The sequence below is a fragment of the Heterocephalus glaber genome, unplaced genomic scaffold (assembly GCF_053883595.1).
Source record: "Heterocephalus glaber isolate CG9 unplaced genomic scaffold, H.glaber_assembly_v1.0 deba00000331, whole genome shotgun sequence".
In the NCBI taxonomy this organism is placed as follows: domain Eukaryota; kingdom Metazoa; phylum Chordata; class Mammalia; order Rodentia; family Bathyergidae; genus Heterocephalus; species Heterocephalus glaber.
The window spans coordinates 66,313,482-66,337,948 of NW_028258142.1; the positions used below are offsets into that span (position 1 = coordinate 66,313,482).

The following is a 24,467-nucleotide window of genomic DNA, read 5'->3' on the forward strand; positions in this document are numbered from 1 at the left end:
GAGCGGAGGTGAGCCCAGGGCACTGGGCCCGCCTGTCTGCCCACACCATTCCCCTGCCCCAAAGGGCACTGAGGACTCCTGGGCCACGCAGCAATGCATCGTTTCTTTTTAAAACATAACTACAATATACTGTTGCCAAACGAAGAAAACCCGCTGTTGCTCAGGAAGGCACAGGAAGTTAAAATCCTCAACTCCAGGTGTCCTGAAGTCAACAGTTCTATAGGTCATGATGGTTTTTGCCCCTGGCTCCACTTATTTGTGCCACAAACCCTGCAGACATCCATATTAACCTTGTAACCAAGCTGATCTCAGAGAAACAGACGGGCACTTTCCTCGGCGTCCTACCTTCTCCGACTCCCGCCAGCACTTCAGGATGAAGATGTGTGCGTAGATGTCCTCCACGCAGATCCAGCTGGACAGGCTCAAGGTCGTGTCAGTCCACACCCAGTCCATCACTGCCCTCAGCTCGGTGAGAAACGGGACCAGGCGGAACCTGCCAGAACCACAGCTAGTCAGAGACACTGGGTGGCCCCATCACCATCCGTCCCGGGGGCTCCTGCGATCCTTACTGTTTGACCCTGAGACTTGTGGAAAACTCTCAGGTGACTACCACAGTAAAACTCAGCATGCAAACGGCTGCTCTGCATAGGAAGCCCATGAAGGACTAGTGCTTTTCACGCTGTTATTTTCCCTGATGTCTGCCTGCACTGGGACTGCAGTTCACATAAATCTGAGGGTTGCTCAGCTTCTCTCTCCCTTATCTGTTTGCATTATGAGCAGCGTTTGGCTCAGGGGCACTGCGTCGCTGTGCTGGATGTTAGTGAAGATCGTTCGCTGGGAAGGAAGAGCTGAGGGCAGATGGGGAGGCAAGATGGAGCAGGGGAGGCGAGATGGAGCAGGGGATGCCCCAGAGCCAGGCCGGAGGACGTGCACCTGTCATTGCAATTTGGAGTAGTGTGGCCTGGCCCGCTGGGCCCTGAGGAACATCCTGTACTTCCTGAGCACCACAGACCCTCCCCAGACTGGAGACCTTGGGCTCGTCCTAGGGTCCTCACTCAGAAGTGGGCCCTGGACCCCTCAGCTCCACGGTGTGGACACAAATCCAGCCTGGAAAAGACAGGTTCAGACCCAGCTCGCACTAAATAAACCCCACGGCAGGCCCCACCTCTGGAAGCACCCATCGCCCCACTGCATAAGTCACTGTCCCCAGCTCTGCTGAGCCTGAGCAGCCTCGTCTTTTATGCTGAGAAACAACTTCCAGGAAACAGGAGAGGCTGCCAGGAAGGTCACCACGGGGAAGAGCGAATGCACTGTGTTTGAGGAGCTAATTCACCATCAGGACCAGGTGAGTCAGGCTGGCAGGGGCCAGATAAGCGCCCCTCTTCCATGCACATGCTCATTGTCCACTAACAGTGCCACAGGTGTTTTGGAAAAGCTCAGACTTGAAATACGCTATGACATCATACCCAGAAGCATATTAAAACTAAAGGATTATGGAGCCCTAATTTTCATCATTAAATATTGTCAAGGTAATTAGGCAGGATACTGAGATAAAAGACTGACCACGGTGGGGGATGCCAGGACAACTTCCTGGCCAGCCATGTGGTGCTCACTCCCAGGAAGGGGCCTAAGCAGCCACATCTGCCCATGGCCAGGCTGGGAAGAGTTCCAGGGCGATGACATCACTGTATTCTCCTTCCTGTCCCTTCCCAGGGGGACACCACATGCCTTCCAATGGCTCCGTCAGTGACCACAAGTGTCCTTACCCTTGGAACAGGAAGAGGTTGACATAATTGTAGCTCTTGGTGAGGAAGTTCCCAAGGACGCGTGTCGGGTAGCCACAGCGGATCTGGTAGGCAGACAGTCCGAAGTAAACACACTTCACAAAGTACCAGAGCTGAGCGACCAGGTTCTGGCTGAATTTCCTACAAAATGTAAAAGTGTGGGAAGTGAAGGAATGGAATGTTTCTGTTACAAGAATATACCAGTTAGAATTAAATCAAAGTGAATTTCCCCTCTGCCATTTAGTCAGTCCTAAGAAATTCTCTGTACACTGGGGGTCACTTCCAGGGCAAAAGAAAATCCAATAATTAAACAGATCCTGTAATCATGTACATTATTCAGTTGCCATGGCCAGGATTACATTAACTTACTCTTAAGTGAATTTACTAATAAATATATTCTTAAATGAGGCAGCGACCATACTCCAGATTAAAGCTTATGAAAGAAAAAAGGTGCATGTTTGCTTAAAAGGACTCACGACCCGGAATAAGTGGGAGGAGGGAGGCTGGGCAGAGCACCCTCCATTTCTTCCTAGGCCTCTACGTGGACAGGCAGTGGATTCACAAGCTTCCCAAACCTGGGCTGGGGTCTGTTCACAGGTAGTGGCGTCTGTCCCTCAAGACGGCAGTGTGTTCTCTGAGAGCGCTGCCCACCTCTGGTGCTGTGCCCGGCCCCCTGACCTGCCTTCCAGAGATGACGTCCTCGGCAGCAGACCCAGGCTTTGTGCAGCGAGTGGTGACTCGTGGGCTGTGTGGCTCCTGAGAGCTAATTCACACCCGAGCAACCGCTGCACACTAGGGACCCATTTTCCAGGATGGACGAGCTCTGGAAACATTTCCATCTTTGATAAATGTGGTGTTTTGCAAGAGTCTTAAATATGGCCCGTGCACATTTCCAAAAGGAATGAAGACTTCTGACGTGGTGACACTTTAGTGTCTTCTTTGTCTTTAAAATTAGGAGCAGCACTTGGAGATTTTTACACAAGCAACGTATTACTCTTTGTGTTCACTTTGGATTTCTCACTAACTTAATTTTGTTATTTTTTAGAAATGAAAACTATGCCTCTTCAGTGAGCAGCAGAGGTGGCCTGTGGCTGGGCTGGGCTGGGGCCTCTGCTGTGGCCTGGCATGGCAAATTTCGCTGTGTTTCAGTCCTTTTAGCCTCAGTCAGAGTCCCAGGCGGCTGGACTCAGTCCTAGGGCGGCCTTGGAGGCCATCAGGCCAGTGGTCTTCCTGCTGCCATCCTGGCTGTGGATTCACTGACTCTGTGTCTGCTTATTTCCTTCATTTCCTTCTTGACAGAAGTCCACAAAAAGTTGGGCTTTTGCTTTCAAGACTGAAATGCTCCTCTTTCCTCCTCCCCGGCTTCCACTGCAGGCCCCTGGAGGTGACCACAGTCCCTCAACTTCCCAGCCTCCTGAGTATTCCCAACATGGCGGTGAAGTGGTGACTTCAGGGGAATGGAGACAGGGATATGGAGTGGCCTTTCCCCAAGCGCTGGCCACTGCATGGTGCTCATTCACTCAGACTGTCCTGGGGTGGGACTTTAAGGACAGGAGGGATCCGTTCTTGCCTGTCCCACATCAGGCAATCGGATGTAACAAAAATACTTGGATGAAGATTAGTGTGTGACAGGCACTGGGTTTAAGTTTTGCCTCAATCAATCAATCAGTCAGTCAGTCAATATTATGGAGAAAAGTAAACTAGTGAGGTCATGCTGGGCACTGACCCGTGGGAATGCCCCTGGCCAGCTTGCTTACTCTTTCGAGTCCAGTTTTCTCAGGCTAGAAGGAGAGGAAGTACAGCCACTGTTCTTCTGGGAGGCGAAAGCGATCATGAACGGTGAAGAGCAGGGCCCTAGCCCGGTTCCCAAGACACTGGAGATAAGAATGTCCAAAGGAAAATGTTCACCGACACTCAGGCTTTAAAACCAACTGACCCTTTCCCATAACAGCTTTTTTGAGATGTAACTGGTGCAGAGCGGAGGACGAGATCTCAGGCTGGTAGCATGACTAAGTGCTGACCTTTGTCCTCATGATCAGACCCGAACCAGGCGCAGCCACAGCAGTGGACGTGTTCATCAGCCCCTAAGGTCCTGGCTCCCGGGTTTTCAGGAGCCCCCGCGGTCTTGCTTCTCTCCTTTCTCGCACACGCAGCAAGCATGGAGAGGCTCCCGCCGCAGCTCCACCTGCGCCTCCTAATGCTCCCTTAAGGCGCCCTACAGTCCCCGGCTTCCCAACTGCCTGAGGTTCACGCCCACCGCCCCGTGACCAACACTCCTTTGCTTTCTGTTGCTGAGTGGTCTTCCGGGCTAGATGTACCCTGCAGTGTGCTCAGCCTCTCGCCTCTCCGTGGACATCTGGCTCACTTCCTGTCAGGGACTACTGCGCAAAAGCTGCTAGGAACCTTGGCATGCACATCTGCGTATGGACACAGGTTTGCATTTCCACATGCACACCCACAACTGCCAGATCCCATGGGAGGTGAACAGAAGCCCTCAGGAGACGCCAGACTGTCTTCCGCAGTGGGCGCGCCACCCTGAGTCCCTCCAGGTGTGTGAGCGTGCCGGGCGGTACAGACGCACCATGACAGTACTGGAGGGAGGAAGAGTAAACTCTGGATGCCAGTGTGGTGGTCGCATGGTTTGAAGTGACGAGAAACGACACTGCCAGTGATGTGCTGACAGAGACAACAGAAGGCTTATTGGTCCTATACATCTTGCTAAATGTCCCCAAATAAGGCCCCCTAAGCTGGTGTTCTAGGAAGGGTATTCGGTGAGGCTGGACGGTAATCTTCAAGGAGACAGACGCTTATCACACTGTGTGCCTGGGGACCCAGGTGGGCGGCGCTTGCTCACTTGGGTGGCACACCTCCTCCCCTGCTCTGCCCTGGACAACAAAGGGAAGTGAGTAAGCCAGGCATGACTGCGAGTCAGGGCAGCTTTCTTCATTCATCCAGCAACCAACACCTCGGCTTTAGCCCACGAACCTGCATCGGAATGCTGACCCCAGAGCCGTAAGCTGGTACATTTGTGTGGCTTTAAGCCACTGGGCTGCAGTGATTTGCTGAGACCGCAATGGACACTAGTGCCAGCTGGAGGGTGGCCACACAGCAGCATGCGTCTGGAAGCATGGTTTCTGTGGGGTCCGGTGGGACGTGGCAGAGATCCAGGGGGCTGGTGGGGGGGGGGAGAACCAACCCTGGCCACACTGCACAGTGAGGGACCAGGCCGGCTGCTCTCAGCAAGGCTGGAGGAAGGTGCGGGTGCTCCCTGCGAGGGAGGGCGACCCAAGGCCCCCGAGGTTTGGACCAGGATCTCGCTTCACCACAATCAGCCCATAGTTTGGGGAGAGTGCTTTTCTCCATGGGGTTTGGCTGCTCTAATCTGTAAAACTAGACAGCAATTTTAGGAATTTTTTGAAAGTTACAGTCTCTGAAATTTGGAGTTTCCGTGGAGGCTGGTGGAGAGGGTCTTTACTGAATGCTCTCTGATTTAACAGAAAACATTCGAATTCATCATTTGGCTACCTTGGGTGTCACATTTGGTTTATTTCTCTGATTTAAAGGATGGGAAGAATTAAATATTTGTAGCGCATATTATAATTACTTTAAAGAACAACAAGATTCATAACATTTTCATGAAGGAATTCTGATATTTGTACAAACAGCTGCCCTAATTTGAATTATTCTTATAATCTGAGCTCTGAGGTATGATCAAAATAGGCAGTAAATATTCAGATTTTTGAAAAATTTATTATGGTGAAAGGCACACTGTCGCTGATGCCTTTCCTAGCTTCTCCCCTCACTGAAAACGCACTTGGCTCCTCCTTCTCGCCACCTTCTGAAGCAGTTCTGGGAGCCTTTCCTCGGATCATCACAAGGTGTGATCAGAAGTGTGTGATGTCACTGCCGAGTGCATCCAACAGAAAGACTGCTCTGACATCATGACGGTGTCCTCCGCCACCTCAGTCACCGGATCTGGCTCCGTGCAGTTTCCGGCTCTTCCCCAAAGTCAGAATGACCATGCAAGGGAAAGGTTTTGAATCCATTCAGGACACGGAGGCAGCCACACAGCACAACTACAGACACTCAGGAAAGAGGACTCCAGAGCTGCTCCAGAACATGGCAAGATGGGATGAGTGTGTTGAAAGTGAGGGTGAGGAGTGGGGTGGGCTCAGTGGCAATGTGTCTTTTACTGTAATAAATTTAAGAGAGAAAACTGAACATTCACTGTGTCTTTCAATCGTGCCTCATACACTCACCCCCACTATATGCTGTGGAAGGAGAAGCTACTGGGCTCCTGGTGTTTTCTGGTAAGAATCCTTTATTTCTTTAGTTCTACCTTGGCCTCAGGAACATTTTCCTAGCTCCTTTCCTGTTAAAATATTTGCATCCCATCAGTTGTTATTTGGAAGTAGCGATCGGCGCACTACAGTCAGTCTAGGCTCCCAAAGGAGAGCAGCGCTGTGCTGCTGCTGGAGCTGCAGGTCAGATTTCCTCCTCAGGGTTGGGTCTGCTTTGGCTTCCTGAAGAGCCACATAAGTAAAGTCTAATTGGTATTACTTTCTCTTCCCACTTCCCAAAACGTAGTCAGCCAGCCTGCCTGCCAGGCTGTTCACAAGACCTGGTTGAGGATGGCGCTCAGCTGTGATCGAAAGATGGAGTTTAGGGCCGAGGAAGAAGCTCAGTGGTTCCACCGCCTGCCTCGCAAGCAGAAGGACCCGAGTTGGATCCCTGGTACTTTCCCGATGCCCAGGGGGTCTGAGGCCGGGTCACAGCAGGACAGCTGCCCCCAGGCCGGTCCTCAGGAACCGTGCCAGCTGGGGAGGCCTTGTGGTCGGGGACACAGCTCCCATGCTGGCTGTGGGAGACTCAGCTGCTGGTGGACACAGCCACAGGAAGCGACAGCCCTGCTCCATCCTGCCACGCTGGGCCCCCCCACCCTGGGGACCTCTCCGCTGATGCCCCTGCCCGCAGCCATGGACTTGTTTCCTTTCTTGGACTGGCTGTTCAGCGGTTCACACATGAAGCATTAACTGGGGCACGCCATGGTGAAGGCGTGGGGTGAGACCCCACGAGGAGCAGGGACACTGGGCTGAGGTCTAAGGAGCTAGGACCGGATGGTGCCTCGGAGGAGAGAGACCAGGGGAGGCCGCACCTGGGGCGAGCAGGTCAGTGCCCTGGACCCAGGGGAAGACAGCGGCACCAGGCTCCCTGCTGAGGCGCCACTGTCATCTCACCCACCCTGACTCTCAGCTCACTTCCGCCAGCAGCGACCGCCGTGTGGACAGAGGGAGCAGCAGCGTGGCTGAGGGCCCCTCTTCCCGACCACGTGGGAACTACTGCCACTGCCCTCCTCCTGCTGTCCCTTCCTCTGCCGATTAACGGCCTCCATTCCCCGTCACTCTGTCTGACACGGTCCTCGCCCCCGACAGTGTGCCCACGACCCCACTCCGGTTTCTAAGTCACCTGAGCCTCAGTCACAGAGGCTGTGGCTTCCCCAGCTCTGAAAACCGCTTCTGTGAGCTCAGGTGAGAGTCAGCCAAGACATCCCGGAGGAATCAATTTCCACTTCCCATTTGCGCTGATTTACCATCGATTCCGGCCCTGGGCTACCACAGATGCACTTGCAGCCAGGACCTCTGGGAATCTACCTGAGACACTCACCTCTCTGTGACACCAGGGAGGATGAAGAACATCCAGAAGTGAATTCCAAACACGAGGATGACCTGGAAAATGACCTTGCCCAGCACAGTCTTCCTGAGGTAAAGCGCCCGGTCCACCACCATGGTGCCGAACTGGATGAGCACCATCACCAGGAATGGCCCGGGGACCTGGTCCTCAGACAGCGAGGACGTGATGTCTGCAGCTGCCGAGTGTTTCTGGGGAGGAGAGCGGGGTTGGTGCGGAGGGGCCTCTCCCACATGGGAAGCCGGCGCTCGGTCAGCAGCCAACCTACCCCGAAGGCCCAGAAGCCAAAGACGATGATGATGAAGTCCACGGTGTCGGCCAGGAACATGAGCACATACACGTCGGTCACGGCGCTGTAGTCTGGGTGGATGAGGTTGTAGAAGAACTGCCGGATGGGCACGTAGATTTGCAGAGTCCTGTGAAACAGAGACCCGTGTGCTTGCTTCTGGGATGCAGGCGGGGAAAGGCACTAGGCACTGTCTTCGCCGCTCCAAGTGCGGGGACAGGGCTGCTTGCAGCCTGACACTGCCACGCTGTCCTTGTGACCGGAGCCTGCTGCGGATTCTGCCAGGCTGGGTGCTAACGGAACCCGGGGCTCAGGGCGGGTGGGGGTGGCCCTGGGAACGTGTGGGGGTGCGAGGTGCCCGCTTTGGTCTCCTTCCTGCCTCGTCCTTCCCCACTGAGCGTCCCGTCTCCAGCCTCTCTCCAGCCTACCCTGCTCTGGGTGCCACTGGCTTGCTTGGCAGCCTGCAGGTACAGCCCCACTGAAGCCTGTGGCCCTGCCTTGCTGGGGTGGCCCCCACAGGTGGGCAGGGCCACACAGGCGCTGGGGACCAGCTCTGTGCCCTGATGACCCAGCTATCTCTCCACGGGCACCCTGAGTGCATGCCTGAGGCCTGCCTGGCTCTGACCTCGAGGCCCGCTCCGTCCACCAGGCTGCGCGGTGACCATGCCAGGATTGTGTGCTATGAGCCCCAGAGTCGCTCGTTTGCTTTGCTCAGGTAGGAAGAACGTGGGCATAAATGCGGTGCATGGGAAAGCCATTGTGCTTGCTGGAAAATGATTTTTAAGAACAACACAACCATGGGTGGTTTTACCCCACCAGGGACCAGATGATGTTTGCTACCCTGTGGCATGGAGGAAAGGACCACCACGGGGTGCAGGCTCAGCCCGGCCGGCCGGCAGCCGTGCACTCACTTCCGGATGGTGAAGGCCTTGGCCCGGACCAGGTGCCCCTGCAGCTTCTTCACGTACAGCTCCCTCCTGCTCTTCTGCTTCACGCTCAGGATGCTGCTGCCCTTCTGGCTGCTGTTCCGGGTGCTTGTGCTGCCTGGGGGAGTGAGGAGCAGGGTTTCCGAGGGGGAACCCTGGGGCCTGGGAGCCACATGGGAGGCCTGGGCTGGCTGCTGGGTGCGCTGGGCACGAAGGCCTCGCACATTCAGGGATCTGTCCTCTCAACTCCGCCCCTCGAGGAGCAGACCTGTGAGGTTTCACCCTAGGGGAGGCTCCACCCTGATTGTCCCGTAACCTTTGTCCCAGCAAGAAACACTTCAAAGAACAGCTTTTATGGCACCAAATAAAGTTGTGGCTTTTCCAGATGGGGGGTGTGACCCACGCCTTTATCATAACCTGATTTCTCCAACTATATGAGGACTGTGTCTGCCCCAAAACTGGCCCTGAAGATGGACACACACAGGTGTCTGGAGAGCTTCAGACCTCAGACCGAGAAATACAAAGCAGGGTGCGTCTGCTTCCTGATCTCCTCGAGGTCTAGTGAGGACTTAACTCCCAGCTTAGGAGGTGACTGGACTGCATGGCTGAAGTTCCCCCCGATGACACTGAAACCCATTTCCAAACTGAGCTGCGCTTGAGGCCACTGGGACACACTCAGGAGAGCGTCTGCTACAGTGCAGGCACTTCCCCGTGCCTGATGCTCAGGAGGCCCCCAGGGCTGTGGCCTGCGCACAGTGACTTCACAGCCTGTCCTGGGGAGGAACTGGATGTTTCGAGCAGAGGTGGGATTTGAACTTGGGTCCATCTGGCCCGTGCACTCTTCCCGGTGCGATGTCTGTCTCCTGCTAGCTCCCGCTGACTCACCTCCCCGGACCCCCGGCAGCATGGGGGCTGTTCCAGCCCAGATGTCGCGGGACACGCACCTCTTTTGGACCTGTTGGAGGAGAAGCTGGAGCCGGGGGAGTCCCGGCCGCTGCTGCTCGAGCGCTTCCTACGCAGGGCCCTGGGCGGCTCGGGGAAGGTCACCTGCACTGACTCCACGGAGGCGGCCAGGTCAATGGACTTGAGCGAGTCTGCGGAGTCTCTCCTGCTACGGCTGAGGGAAAGCTCAGCATCCGAGTCGGCCTTGTCGGTGCCGCTGTCCACGGCCTCCTCCTCGTCCCACAAGCCGTGGCACTGGGCGGGAGGAAAGGACAATGAGACCAGATTCCGGGAGGGACGGCTGAGTGCCCGGACCGACGGCAGCACTGGCCCTCGGCTGGGGAGCAAGGGGGCAGAGGAGCTCATGGCTGAGGGCTGCACCCGAGGCCCAGGAGGGGCCATGTCCGTGGCCGGTGTGGCCACAGAGCTGAGCGGGAGAGGCGGTGCTCGGGTGACACAGGGAGGGACCCGGCAGCTCCCCGTGAACGCCCTTTCCCGACTTGAGTCTGGACAGGTGGGGCCAGTGTCCACGGCTGCCGTGGAGGAGCAAGGTCAGCAGCTCAGGGACAAAGCTCCGAGGATTGATTCCACTCAGGAGGCGCTGGCCATGGCGCGACAAAGGCTGCCAGGCCTTCTGCAGAGTCTGGGTTCTGCTCCCAGGAAACAGGGCAGAGGGTCTGTAAGGGGGGAGGTGTGCAGAGCGGACAGCGCTCCAGGTGACTGGGAATGGTCGGTTCACCGGAAACAAAGTCACAACCGTGCGTGTGCGTGTGTGTGCGAGGCTAATGCCATGGCCGTGCTCAGAGAGAACCCGGGGACTGGTGAAGCCACACCTGACAAAATAAACTTAAAACAGTTTATAAAGAGCACAAGGTTAGGGGAGGAGGAGTGCAGTGAGGCTGCGGAAGCAGGCGCATCGGCTCAGGGATCCGCCGCGCGGTCTCGGGCCTCGGCCATCGCAGCTGGAGGGCACAGCGGGCGCAGCGTACAGTTCCCCCGTGTGCCCGGGAGCAGAGCGGCTGGGCCTGTGTGGGCCAGCTGTCCTGCCCACCCCGGGCTTCCTCCTGCTGCGAGAGCGGCCTCGCGCTCCGCTCCGGCGCTCCCTGGTCAGGCCTAGGCCAGGCCGTCAGAAGTGTCCTGGAGAGCACGCGAGGCCTGGGGCCCAGCCGCGCCCCGCCCCGCCGCGCCCCGCCCCGCCGCACCTTCAGGATGGAGCGGTGGAAGAAGAGTGCCAGGAGCTGGATGAGGTCGTAGAGCACGTAGCCCTCCTTCTTCTCCACCCCGATGATGTTCGGCGGGTGGTAGGGCTTGTCCTTGTGGATCTCCACGTTCTTGTTCCAGGGGAAGAACCCGAACTGGAAGAAATACTTCACCACAATCGCCACCTGCACAGGACGATGGAGATGAGGCATTGTTTTTCTCCTTCCGGGAGTTAGGGTGATAGGAGAAACGACGGCTGACAGTTTGGGAAAAGCCTGGCTCCCAGCTTCGATGGCAGGAACGCATGCAGCCGTGTGGGATGAGAGTCCCGGGCCCGGGTCACGGGCGTGGGAACCAGCGATACTTGGTGTGGCGAGCGTCCCACAGACACAGCAGGGCCAGAGGGCTCCACCCTGCCTCCACCAAGGCTCGCTCCTCCGTTTGTGAGGAACTGGACTGTGCACTGATTTAATCAGCTACTGAACACGGTCACCAGGACCAGCTGAGCCGAAGCATGTCTGCACCTTCCTGTGTCACGCCTGGCTCCGACCCGGACCCCCGGGGCCGCGCAGGTTTGGATACACGGCTTCCAGTTCCCTCCATCGTGTCTGTCACCTGTGGCTGTGAGCCACCGAGTAAAAGAAACAACTAATTTTTCTCTGTTTATCTTTGTATTCTCACGCCTGGTACAGTTCTTGGTTTTGGGCAATAGTTCAAATTGTAGAGTGAATCAGCATCCATTTAATTTCCTATTTACTTCATTCCTTGATGTTTTGGGAAACGGAGAACCCAACATAACAAAGAACCATTTTGGATTTTTCCTTTGAGGCACTGGAGATTGAACCCAGGGCCTTCACAGCGTGCTACTTCTCCAGCCCATTTTTTATTTATTTTTATTTTAAGGAAGGGTCTTACTAAGTTGCTAAGTCACCTAGGCTGGGCTTGAACATGGGATCCTCCTGCCTCAGCCTCCCGGTGCTGAGTTTACAGGCATACCACCAAGCCCTGCTAACAAAGAGCACTTTTATTTTTAAGAGGAAAGCTATGTAAGTGGGTCTTGTCCGCTTTTCTATTTTCGGTGCCTCCTCCTCCTCCCCACCCTAGGTGAGGATGGCATCTGGCAGGCACCTCGTGCTGCGAGTGGCTGGGAGTGGTGTCCATTCCCCATGCTCCGGGTATGCTGATGACGGAAGGTTCAGCGAGGCACCGACCAGGGCGGGCAGGCCAAGCCACCTAACAGCTCCTCTCTCTCCTTTCTCTCGCTGGGCACTTGGGGAGGCCTGTTCACTCGACTGCTGAGTTACCCGAGCGCCCACCGCCCTTCCAGGCTCTGAGCCCCGTCTGCCTTGGGCACTGTGCTGTTGGGATCACGATAGTGCCGTGACCAGGACAGCGGTGGCCCGAGCAGGAAGGAGCATCGCAGCCTGAGCATTGCCAGCACCCGGGAGCCGGGGCACCAGGCCTGTGAGCCTTGTCCTGGGCCTCGGGCAGTCACTGGACCAAGGGGGCAGGGTAGGAAATCCAGTCCCCTGCCCACCTGGGGGCCCTCACTCTCCCTGTCAGGGGCACCCTGCCTGTGGGCCTGAGGGGACGGCAGCCGGTGCTGCAGGGCTGGCAGCGGGCTCTGGGCCCCCCGCCACTCACCGGTCCCCCTGGCCAGTCAGGTAACCCCGAGCGGCTCCTTACCTTCCCGAGAGCCACTCCACCCTCCCATCACCCACCTCGGTGTAGACGATGGCCATCATCCAGAAGCGCCGGCTGGGCCTGGGCACAGAGAGCATGGCCCACAGGAAGATAAGGATGGGCAGCAGCAGCGTGATCATGGAGGCGGACACCATGTGGTTGAGGATGATCACGAAGTAGCACACCATCTCGGAGCGGGCCACCAGCGTGTTGTACATGGCGTAGAACAGCAGCAGGAAGCGCGGCTGGCCCACGTAGAACCTCTCGGACTCCTCCAGCTCGTCGTCATGGAACATCCTGACACACGGAGGAGACAATGAGACGCTGTCCCACGTCCCTTGGCGAGGTCCCTCCCGCGGGAACCCTGCTTCCCGGGCCCTAGTTCCCTTTGCGGGTTCCTCGTGCAGGCTGAGGAGCCCGTGTCCAAAAGGATAAGTGTGTTTTGGATTTGGGATGTTTCAGATTTTGGAATATTTGCATGCAAAATAAGGTATCTTGCGCTTGGAACCCAAGTTTAGACACGAAAATCATTTATGTTTCATATATATTTTATCCATATGGCCTGAGGGTGATATGCAACTGTAAATAAAACAAAGTTTCCTGGCATGAAATCACCCACTTCCAGCACCAGGCAGGCACTCAAAGCACGTCAGTCTTGGGCTCACTTCGATCTGGGGTTTTGGGATTAGGGTCTTGGCTGTAGGAGGCGCTGTTCCACTGGGCAGTCAGCTCGGCCCTCCGTCGGCCTTGCTGTTCCCTAACTCAGTCAGCCAAGAGCCCAAGTGTGACTCCGTGGCCGGGGTGTGAGCTTCTGCCGCACACACTTCCCAGCGTGGCGCACACAGAGCGCGTGCGTGCGTGTGTGCGTGTGAGCAGAGCCTGGCCCTTACTTGTTGAGCAGCAGCTCGCTGGCCGTCAGCTCGTGGGTCAGGGGTGGCAGCAGGCTGGACTCCAGCTTGTCGGTGCGGCTGTCGTCCGGGCTGACCACCATGTGGTTCTTGGCTTCGGCGCCGTCCTGCGAGCCGAAGGACAAGTGCTCGAAGCTGACAGCTTTGCTGTAGGAGGGTGGCACCTCCATGTCCCCGTCATTGGTGGAGAGCAGCGGTGGCTCGTCCTCCTCGTCCTCGGGGCTGAGGCTGGCCTCCTCAGCCTCTGCCCCACACTCGGCCCCGTGCTCCTCCTCCTCCTCCTCCTCCTCCTCCTCCTCCTCCTCCTCCTCCTCCTCCTCCTCCTCCAGCTGGGCACCCACTGTCTCCTCCTCCGCCTCCGCCTCCACCTCCTCGATGGTCTCCGTGGTCCCCTGGCGGGAGTACAGCATGGTGCACTGCGTGGGCTCGCTGTGGGGACAGAGGAGGGCACGGGCCCTGGCTCAGCGTCTGCATGGCCCGGATTCTCTCCAGGTCGGCAGACACCGCCCCAGGACTCCCAAGTATGAACTTCTGGGCTTAGGGGACAGGAAATACCCCAAGGGACTGCACTGCATTTGCCCTGAGCCTTCAGGATTTTCATTCCTGAGCTGCAGGAACTGCAACCAGTGTCCTTGAAAGCAATGCCACCGCTGAAGCCCAGGGCAGGGAGCAAGCCCCTCTGTGCAGAGGCTCACAGCCGCGTCGGGACTCCCGGCAGAGCGAAGCCAGCCTCACGGAGAGCGCGTGGACGGACCTCACGGGGCCACTCTGCTCTCAACCCTGCTCCCAGGGTAAACGCTGCTGAACTAACTGAACAAACGCACGCTTCCGTCGCCCTGTGACTTTTTCACCTTGCTTCCCTACCTTGCCTTTTTCTTGTTGTTGTGCAGTGCCTGGGTGAATTCCCTGCACCCCTGGGCAGGCAGCCCTTTCTCTCCAAGCCCTGTGCCTTTCCCGGGGTGCCACCACTCCCCGCAGAGCCTCGTCCTCCGGCTGCTGGCTGCACCCCTGGCTCCCGTCGGCTTCAGCCTCTTTCTTCTACTGGTTTCTCTACCCTTCCCGTCACGCTGTGTGCTCTTTGTCTACATCCTTCCCCCTCACTTGTCCCTTGTTCTTCTAACATCCCCGCCAGCATGAGCAGGAGAGGTTGGAAATGGGAGTGGAGCGCCACGCCCTCGAACTCATGGCCGGCAGGAGGACGGCAGCAGTTAGCACCAGGGACCTGAAGTTGGGCGGCTGGAGAACACTTTTCCAGGCCCTAGATGTGCACTGTTCGTTGAACGGCATGTGTGAAGCCGGGTTCTGTGAACACTGGGAGTCTCAAGTGCCCAGGTCACATCCACCTCCCTCTCCACAGCCTGCATTGAGGAAGCCCAGAGGGAGGCCTGCTCCGTGTGGAGCCCCGGGGTTTGGCCCTAAGTGTGCAGGAAGCCAGGCCTGGCCAGGCTTTGCTGACTTACCTCAAGGGACAGGGGCTCTGGGGAAGCCACGGAAGCGAAGCCCGACCCCAGCCCCCTGGACCTTTGGAGCTAACTCCACCCTGGCGCAGCTTCCAGGATGGCTGGAAACCAGGAGCTCCGGCCTGCGCCCTATGCGCCTCGCTTGTGCTCCACGCGCTCTGGTCCAGGGGCCACTGCGGCACCGCACCCAGGAGGGAGGCATCTGCCTGGGGCTGGGCCACAGCAACAGCTGAGCCCTGCCCGCTGCTCCTGGCAACTCGGCAACTCACAGGGGAGTTGGGGTCAGATGCAGGTAACTGCATTTCTAAGTGATCAGTGTTTTACCATAGGGTTTAACGAGTAGACTGAGGCCCAGAATAAGTTTCTTTTTACAAACAAAACAAGTGATAGTCTACAAGGTGACACGGTCTACCGTATCAAACTAATTCTTTTCAAAAGCCAGTGGTAAAATATATGCTGACTTCTATGTTAGTTATGTACATGAACTATGCAGTATGCAGAGTTATGCTTTATCAAACAGTACTGTAAGGCACATTTTCACTTTTTAGCCCTCTGTATTTTTTGGTAAAATCCTGAAGAAGCATTTTCCCCTGTGAGGGCTGCCTTTAAAAGCTCTAAATCAAATGCGGGAAACAAACTTACATCTTTGAACATGGAAAGTGTGAAATCCTTAAAGGACCAAGTTTATGATAAGTATTTTTAAGTCATTTCTAACAGACAAAAACTGAGGAGCAGTTCAGGTTCTCAGAGAGCTGCCCTGGGACACCGTGTCTCCAAAAGTCAGCGGTGATGCTGTGGTTAGTCATGCACACTCTAAAATAAAGATGACAAACAAAACTACACACATCACAGAACTGATATCGGCAATGACACCCAGGAGGAGGTGACGAGGTACAGATCAAAGCATGCATGAGGTAAGCACCTGGACGCTAAGCTGCCACTGTCAGCGGATGAGGAGGACATGTCCATGCTGAGCATTTTACGGAGCCGAGGCCTCGAGCGCTCGCTCGTTTTGGGCACAGGGTCTGGTCCGTCTAAGTCATCAAGGGTGGACTGCCTCGAAAACAGCATGGTGGCTTCAGTGTAGCAGCTAGCGGCGCAAACAGTCACAGAGACACAGAATTAACACAGTGGCATGAAGTCACATGGATAACAGATCGACACCCGGCCATGCAGCAACCACACACAACGCCGCCAACACCACGACGGCCGCGCAGGGACAGGGAGGACCTGTTCAGCTGAACAGTGAAGCACAGGAAGACTGGAGCGTAAACGACACGTTGGCTGCGATAAACTGGCACACAGCCCTCTCTGAACGGGGCGGGGACACAGGCCAGCGGCAAGGCCCCGAGTCCTCTTGAGAAGCACAGTGCATACAACTTTGCAGTGGAGGTTTTCATAACTGAAGAAATATGTTTTCTTTAGAACTGCAATCCCAAGTCCTTCAAGAGCGTTTTTGAACCCAATTGCATAAGCAGAAATAACTGCTCATAGAATTTGCTTAATGTATTTCTTTTTTTTTACCACTGTCTTGAAAATGCCAGAGGGGAAGCTCAGGAACGACCCAACCAACTGACCTTCCACCCTCGTTCTGCATGATACTCGGCTAAGTCAAACCAGAGGCCTTGCACGTAGGAGAGATGCTGGTTCGATATGCAGCTGGATATCAACCAACATCAAAAAACAAAATGAAATGCTACACAGAAAATAAATAACAAGGGAATTCTAGCAATGCCAGGGTTTTTTGTCTGTTAATGTTTCATTTTTACCTAATGTTTGCTCCAGATCGTGGCCTGGGTCTCCACTCCTGGGCTCTAGCTCTCATCTGTGGTACCAACAGGGAGGGCAGGGCGGAGGCACACAGGGCCCCTCAGAGCACACGAGGACCGCCCGGGTGGCACCTTTCAAATGGTGACCACCCCTTTCAGACCTGGGTAAGTGTCTCAGGATGGACCTGCAGCAATTTCAGCTGATATGGCAGCTTCAGGAAGGTGGGTGCGGTCTGATTTCAGGAGTCGACCATTAAAAACCAAGTTTGCCACTTTACACCTCACTGGAAGGAAAGTGGGACTCTTCTATCACGGAAGATACTGACCCACCTTCGCCACTGCCTGCGGACAGTCAGGTGGGTAACCGGGATGTCACGGCAGGAGCTAGACGGGAGTGTGCGTCCCCCCCTGGGGAGGCCACTGGCCCTCTGGCAGCCCCGCGTGAAGGAAGAGGTGTGGCAAGGTCACTGGCCACTAAGCCTCAAGGGAGGAGAGCCAGGCAGACTGCAAACAAAAGGGGGAACGACTTCATTTAAACCTGGTGTACGGACAGACCTAGATTTACTGTAATAAGAACAAACTTAGATGGGCAGCTTTCAAATAAGATAGTCATTAAGTTCACCGGAAATAAAAATCAGCCACAGAATTAGTAATGACAGCCCTACGAAGCCTGTTAGGAGAAAACTAAGCTCCACTCTCAAAAGGGTAGCTACAGGCTGCTTTCTGGGGGAGAGTGTGAGGTGCTACAAGCAGCGCCACTGAATGCCAGGAATTAAAAACTTCTTCAACAGAAGGGCGCTGAGGAAATCAACGGTCTGACCCAAAACTCTGAAAGGTTCCTGTCCTAAGTGCTTCCTCTTCTCACAAAAACACACACTGGCTGAAACATCTGTGTGACTTTGGAATCGATAAATAAGCCACGATTATTCCCCAATGAAATGCAAAATGTAATCTCTTTTATTAACCCTGAAAGAGTTCTAAAAAATCAATACTTATTTTGGGAAGACGAGAAGGAACATACCTGTGCGGTTCTATGTGCACAAGAACTACATCCAAATCTATATATGCCTGAATACACGGTTTTAAAAATAAAACCAATGTAGCATGCATATTTTAAAATCTAAGTATTTACATATGTACATGTATGTTGGATGTCTCTCCATACCAACAAATACAGATCTGCGTCAATAGGTAATTACTGGGAGCAAAACATTGGACTAAATCCGAAATGCTCAGTAGAGTACTTCAGCAAGTTACAAACAGCACTTCCATTCCATTTTCCAGGTCCGGTTGGTTCCAGGCTGGATGGAGAGGCAGTGTCAGTGCCCCCAGGGGTCTGGACACACAGGGAGCACTGCCTGCCAGCAGACCTGAGTGGGTCCAGGAGCCTTGCTGCAAGGAGCCCTGGGTGTCTCTGGGACAGGGACCCTGGAGCTGGAGGCAGCAGCAGCGGAGACACCCAGCACACCACACACCACACCTCTGAGCTCTCCTGCTTGGTAGGTCACAGAGGAACCGGAACCGTGCACCTGTGGAGCTGGGCTGTTGGAGACTCCTAGCCCTGTGACCTTCAGATGTGTCTTAAACCCCTCTGTACCGAGCTCCATGGTTGAAGAGTAGGGGTGGCCATCACTCACTTCCACTCCGGGAAGGATCCTCAGGGATGCAGGCTGCCTGCGTCCTGTGCTCTGTGCCGGCCCTGGCTTAGCCACTACCAGCAGGGTCCCTGCACATCCTGGCGTGAAGGGAAGGGAGCTGGCAGGATCAGCTCTGAAATGTTTATTCTAAAATTCTGAAAGCAGTGATTCAGGACAGGAAAGACGCAACAGAGGTGGAAGTCCCTCGTAAAAGGACCCTCAGTGGAGCAGCCTTTTGGAAGGCAAGAGACTGGGGACAGGGAGGGGCCTTGTCCTTTACCTGGAGCCTGGGACTCTGTCCCGTGCCTGGAGAGCGTGCGGGTCCCCATAGCTCACTACTGACTTCCGCTTTCGCCTGCTTCATCTAGGGGGGGACACCCTGCAAGCGTCTGATTAACGTTCACCCATCCATTCATTTCTCATTGGCGGTGTCCACTTCATTCATCTTGGCCAGGAGTGACCCTGTGCTGAGAGAGGAGGTACCTGGAGATGCTGTCGTGGGAATCTAAGCTGTCCATCCTGTGGGCCGGTGGGGCCCCGGGCCTGGCTCCGGGCCGGTCCTCGATGGTATCCAGGCCGGACTCCTGGGAAAGGTTCATGATGTGGTTCTGGTAGTACATGTGGATGCTCTCACGCGTTGGGACATTGCCCTGTGAAGGGGACATGCCGAAGTTCTTATGGGGCACCTGCCTGGCCCCCAAGGCCCCTGCCTGCCAGCACAAGACCAGTACCAGGCTGGCCAGGCTGGGGACCGCAGTCTGCTCGGGGACCCACCCACCTCCTGCATGGCACAGTCATGAATGTCACCCAGCGTCACTAGGCAGTTCTAACAAGAAACTCATTCTCGAGTGCAGATAATTTTGCTGAATCATAGTAAGCATTCCAGAAATGGAATATTACTATTAAGTGCAATCTATATGTGACTATTGTGCATTTTGCTGCTCTACATATAGCTTAACTTCTCCCGAGAGAAGTTTTAGACTGAGCTGCAACCCTCACAGGAGACATCTAAGCTGTACACCTGTAAACTGTGGAGAGGAGGGGCAATGAATAAAGTGGCCATCTTACCAGGCCCTTGTGTGTGCATGCACGTGCATGCAAACGTGTGTGGTTAGTGTGTGACTACTTCATCCAACCTCTCACTCAGTCCCAGGCAGAATGTGGACGCCTAAATCTACAGTATGCAATCGGCTCGGGCTATGTGCATGAAGTGTGTGAAATAGAAATGAACTTCATGTTTAGACTTAGGCGATCTCCCCTAGGGCATCTCACTATGTATCTGAATATCTAAAAAAAAAAATTAGAGATCTGAAACATTTCTGGACCCAAGCATTTTGGATGACAGATATAAAACCTATATATGATCTTTGAAATCCCTTTCTGTTGCAGTACTGAGGACTGAAGCCAGGATCTTCCCACTGAGCCACCTCCTTCCCCCTTTATTTTGAGACAGGGTCTCACTAAGTGACTAAATTGCTAACTAACTTGAGATCCTCCTGCCTCGGCCTCCCAGAGTAGAGGATTTACAGGCGTGCACCACCATTTCTGCCCTGACTCTCTCAAATGTGGGAGGAGGTGCAAATTACACTGCAGGGCTACCTTCTTGATCTCTCGGGTCAGCATGCACCGCTCAATCCTCAGCACCGTGGAGATGTCGATGTGCTCCCTGGAGATGGAGTTGAGCCACGTGGTGAAGCTGTCCACGGTGGCCAGGAACAGCACCCAGGTGAACTTCACGATGTTGAATATCCGTTTGATGATGTTGTCTAGGAGGGAGGGACAGCGCCGTGTCAGAAGAAGGGGACACCGGATGTGGCTCCAGACCTGAGCAAGGCTTCCCCATGCCGGGCCTGCATCTGCCCTGCGTCCCTGTCGAGCAGAGGGGACTGAGCCTCAGCGTGACCTGGCTGGGGCTACCGAGGCGGTGGCAGAACTAAAACAAAATCCATGTCGGCTTCGTGAAGTCTGACCCAAAGGGTCAAAGGTGGTGTCTCTAGGTCCAAGAACCCGACAAACACTGGGCACCCCAGGCATGCCTTGAGGACCCGCCCACCTCCTGCGCGGTCTGCACCTGTGAGGGCGGCTACACTGGTTACTTGGAGGCGGTGGTGGGCCCGAGCGGGCCGAATCCACGGGCCTCGCAATTCGCAGGCAAACCGACTGCATTCAGTTACAGGCCATGCCTGTTATGGCCACAAGGACGGGCACAGTTCGCATCCACCCCCCTGGGTCCCAGAATTTATCATTTTTGTATTCTTAAGTAAGAACTGCTGGGGGAGAATGCTCTGCTTATACACTCAGACTTTGGTGCTTCTTGCTACGTTTGTGTTTCCAAACACCTAAAGCTAGTTCTCAGAGGGCTCAACACACAGAGTAAGCGTCTGCACGTCTGCCAGCTGTTTTCATTGGACCTACAAGACAGACTTCCACGCCCTCCAGCCAGCACAGCCTGGGATCCCTTCCTCCGGGCCCGGCTGTTTCTGGGGGGCTGGACAGCTGTCACACCGCAGCTCAACCCAGGCCCCCATCCTGTGCACAGCATTGGCAACACAGCCTGTGCCTCTCCAGGGCGCCCTGAGGTTTAAACAAGAGCCCCTTGATTGCTGAGAAAGGCCTGAGGAGGTCCCATAGCTGTGACCTCAGTTGAGGAATATTATATAGCTATAAAAATTCAGATCCTGTCATTTGCAACAAGATAGGTGAATGTAGAGGGCACTGTACTAAATGAAGTAAGCCTGAGTGCTCTCACTTGGGTGTGGACGCTGGGCTGCCGAACCCTTGGAAGCAGAGCGTGGGGCAGGCTCCAGGGCCGGGAGGCGGGCGGGCGGGAAGCTGGGCCAGGGGTCCGAGTGTGTGGCCTGGAGTGTGTCTTGTGTCTGGAGGTCTGCGTACAGCACAGGGACCAGAGGTGTTGCTCCTGTGCTGTGTACTGCAAATGTGACACAGAAGACTGTTGGTGCTCTCAGCACGCGCGGGCACACACACGCGCGGGCACACACACGCGCACTCACACAGAGACACGATGGCTGGGTTGGTTTCCTGGACGGTGGCTCCCTGTGCCTTGGCCCCAGACAACAGGGAGGACCTGGGCGGAAGAGGGAGGCTCCACACCGACCGTACCGACCGCCCTGTGCAGTCACAGTGGCCTCCAGCGTGATAGTCCCCACGTGCTCTGTGCGTGTGCGCCTCTCTGGGGCCTCAGACGGGCCCCGGGGGCTCCCTGTCCTCCCCACTGGAGTGCAGCGTGAACCCAAGTCCACTCTGAAGTGGAAAGGGCATTTTGCACTGGGCCTAGGGGCTACAGAGCTTCCTTAGGCACAGCCCCGCTGTCTTGGGAAGGAAGAGCAGGGTGGACGTTTGGCTGTGAGATCACAGCCTCTGCACAGGTCCCCAGGGCAGGGGACTGGCAGCCTGCAGAGAGAAGGAAGGGAGAGGGTATTGTGGGAAGCAGGAAGAGGGGAGAACAGGGCAGGAGTAGAAGACCAGGCCCCAGCCTGTGGGACTCCTCGGAGGAGCGGTGGCCAGAGGCACCGCAAGTGGGACTTTTCTCACTCCCTGCGCCCCCTGCACAGTGAGCATGAACAAAACGTGTTTCGCCCACACTGGCTGGGTCACAACCTTTAGCTGCTTTGTGTAGACAAGGAAGGGAAGTTTGCCTCAAGGCTCGGGTTACACCCTGATACATGTAAGCAGCCCCGTTTTTGATGACTTTTTTCTCTGATTCATTCAGTTATTATGTGTCACTTCAAAAGAAAAAAATTAAAAGATTTTATAAAAAAGAAAAATTTATGGCCAGTATTGTTTGTGTCTTCACCCTGATAGTTTCTATGGAACATTAGAATTTGTCCCTCAGCTGCCCTTCCTCGGTTCCCGTCCACGGGACTTTGTAGACAGACTCGAAGCCCACGTCTCACCAGCTGGGCTCTGCCAGCTACATTTTAGGAGCTGCTTTGCAATTTCAGGGGAGATGGGATTTCAAGGGATGTGGAGTATTTTGCCCCAGCTGGGAAGCAGTCCTGGGCTTATTATTTTCCAGCCAGCTTTCCATTCTGCACTGTCCGGGAGCAGGTCATTTTCAGATTCCCGCACTGGGCTTGTCTGCTGTGTTACCTGGTCCATCAGATTTCTTTTTGACTGGCTCCTCCTCTCGGTCTTCCCAGTCCACCAGACCTGCAGGGGGTTTGATAAAGACGAGTCACATTCTGTGCAGGGCAATGAAATGCCAAGACTATTCTGGGTGGGAAGGAATTTATCACCCAGTCTGGGACATTCTGCCTATTCCAAGAGTTCCTGGGGAGAAGTTGTAATAATTCAGTGCTCATTTCTGTGCACTCTGGAATAAAGATTATGCCTACCAAGTAGGTGACTACAACCCTCAGCCAGATTCGGCCAGCTGGTTACTGTCGGAAGGCCTGAGTCCTGCAAGGCTTTCATCTGTTTAATAATTGAAAAAATATAAAGGAGAGTAGTCTTTTGTGCATGGAAAAATTGTATTAAGGTCAAAGTTTAATGGAACACAGGCAAGCCCATTTCCTTATGGGTCATCGGGGCCACTTTTGTCCCACAATGGGCTTCTATACTCCTTGTTTGTCCCTTCACAGAAAGAGGGCCACTTCCCAAGACATGCTATGAAATTTTAATTTTGAATACATTGGGGTGGTGTTATAAATTTTAGTTTGCCACTGTCTTAAGATGACATCAGAGGATTCCATTGGGTTCCTAACCCCCTTGTTTAAAGTTAAGATGGAAAGATCTAGTAAATAAAAATACAGATGTCCTGTCAAACTTCAACTTCAGATAAAAAAGGAATCTGTTTAGTGTAGGTATGTTCATTGCAGCAGACATCCTGCACAGTACTAGTGCTCTATAAGTGGCACATGCCTCTTGCTTTCCATAATTCAGCTATATTATTATCAGGAGTCAGACCGAAGCTCTATGTGACTCAAATAGGCGTGTCAGATGGCACACTGGGTGAGTATAGCCCCTCCCTCAATGTCTGCCACGGAAACCTAGGCCCTGGTCTATGAAGTGGCAGCGCTCTGCTGAGTTATGTGAAGCCGAGGGCTGCATGGCCCCAATAAAATCCTCTCCCCTGAATTACGGCTTCTCACTGACCTGATGGGTTGCTTGCTGATTGCACCTGGTCCCAGTACCGGTCTGTTCCATCCAAGCAAGATCAGCAGTGCCGACTCCCTGACAGCCCTGCCTGGCGCCGTCGTGCCAGGTGTTCAGCAGTGTCTCACTAGGTGCCTTCAAAGCACACCCTGCTCCCTATTCCTTCCCACAATTGCATTCAATAAACACTGGATGTGTTTGGGGGCCTTTGTCTTTGCTGCCATCAGCAGCACTGAGCAGGACCCAAGACTCAGCTTCTCCACTCTAAATATCGTTTCCTGTCTATTCTTTAATTTGCCTTGTGCTGTAGTGGCTCACAGGAGGGACCCACAGCAGAGGTTCCAGCAATGTCCCTTTCCCCTATAGTTCATAAATTATGTTCAGGTTGTACTTAAGCTAAACATTACCTGTTTTTCATTTAGAAAACTCAAATTTGCTGGGCTTCCTGTGTTTTATCTGGTAACCATAATGAACCCTGTTCGTGATCTGACCACAGGACATCTTTGCAAACTTAGCTCTGGGTAAATCTCAGTGTCCTCTCTTCCCTTCTGCCAGCGTTTCACACACTGTCTCTACCAGCTAAGCTGACTTGCTCTTTAGTGTCTGTGCACGCTTTGCTTTCACTTCCAGAATGCCAGTCTGTGCAGAAGCTACCATTGTGAGGAGACATCCTCTGATGCTCTTACATACAAGAGATTCTTTTTCCTTCTGGTCCCCAGTAGAGATTTTCCCCTACACCTGTCTTCTGGGCTGGTGAGGACATGGGGCTTCGAAGCCAAGACGCCTGCCAGGAAGTGAAGACCAGCTAGTACCTGACTGGCCCTGGGAGCATGGCAGTCTCTTTTTTCTTTGGGCCGAGGTTCCTGTGTCTGCACAGCGGGGGCTGTGGGAAGGACCTCGTACGTTACTGAGCCCAAAGTGCTGACTAGAGCTCCAGCCATCCAAGGACAGACTGTGCAGCTCAGAGGAGAGGTGGAAGAAGTGCTGCCTTTCACCAGGGTGACGCTGCATGAGCATTTACTAAAGGAGGCGTGCATGTCCACTGCAGTGCTAGCATCACCACTGTGAC

At 54.7% G+C, this 24,467-nt stretch overlaps 1 protein-coding gene across 5 annotated transcripts in view; it reads right to left on the reverse strand.

The window, feature by feature from the left end:
* Piezo2 (piezo type mechanosensitive ion channel component 2) overlaps positions 1-24,467 on the reverse strand; it is a 321,693-nt gene that overhangs the window by 15,823 nt on the left and 281,403 nt on the right. For 3 of the 5 annotated variants that reach the window (XM_087194955.1, XM_087194949.1, XM_087194939.1), the window contains 13 exons: positions 22,394-22,453; positions 19,883-20,049; positions 18,767-18,933; positions 15,800-15,967; positions 13,400-13,846; positions 12,548-12,806; positions 10,829-11,011; positions 9,629-9,881; positions 8,670-8,802; positions 7,741-7,888; positions 7,449-7,663; positions 1,767-1,925; positions 346-493 (listed from right to left, as the gene is read on the reverse strand). In XM_087194955.1, coding sequence (XP_087051081.1) covers positions 346-493; positions 1,767-1,925; positions 7,449-7,663; positions 7,741-7,888; positions 8,670-8,802; positions 9,629-9,881; positions 10,829-11,011; positions 12,548-12,806; positions 13,400-13,846; positions 15,800-15,967; positions 18,767-18,933; positions 19,883-20,049; positions 22,394-22,453 — 2,507 coding nt within the window. The remainder of the gene's footprint in view (positions 1-345; positions 494-1,766; positions 1,926-7,448; positions 7,664-7,740; positions 7,889-8,669; positions 8,803-9,628; positions 9,882-10,828; positions 11,012-12,547; positions 12,807-13,399; positions 13,847-15,799; positions 15,968-18,766; positions 18,934-19,882; positions 20,050-22,393; positions 22,454-24,467) is intronic. The other 2 variants (XM_021265256.2, XM_087194959.1) reach the window with 1 other exon arrangement.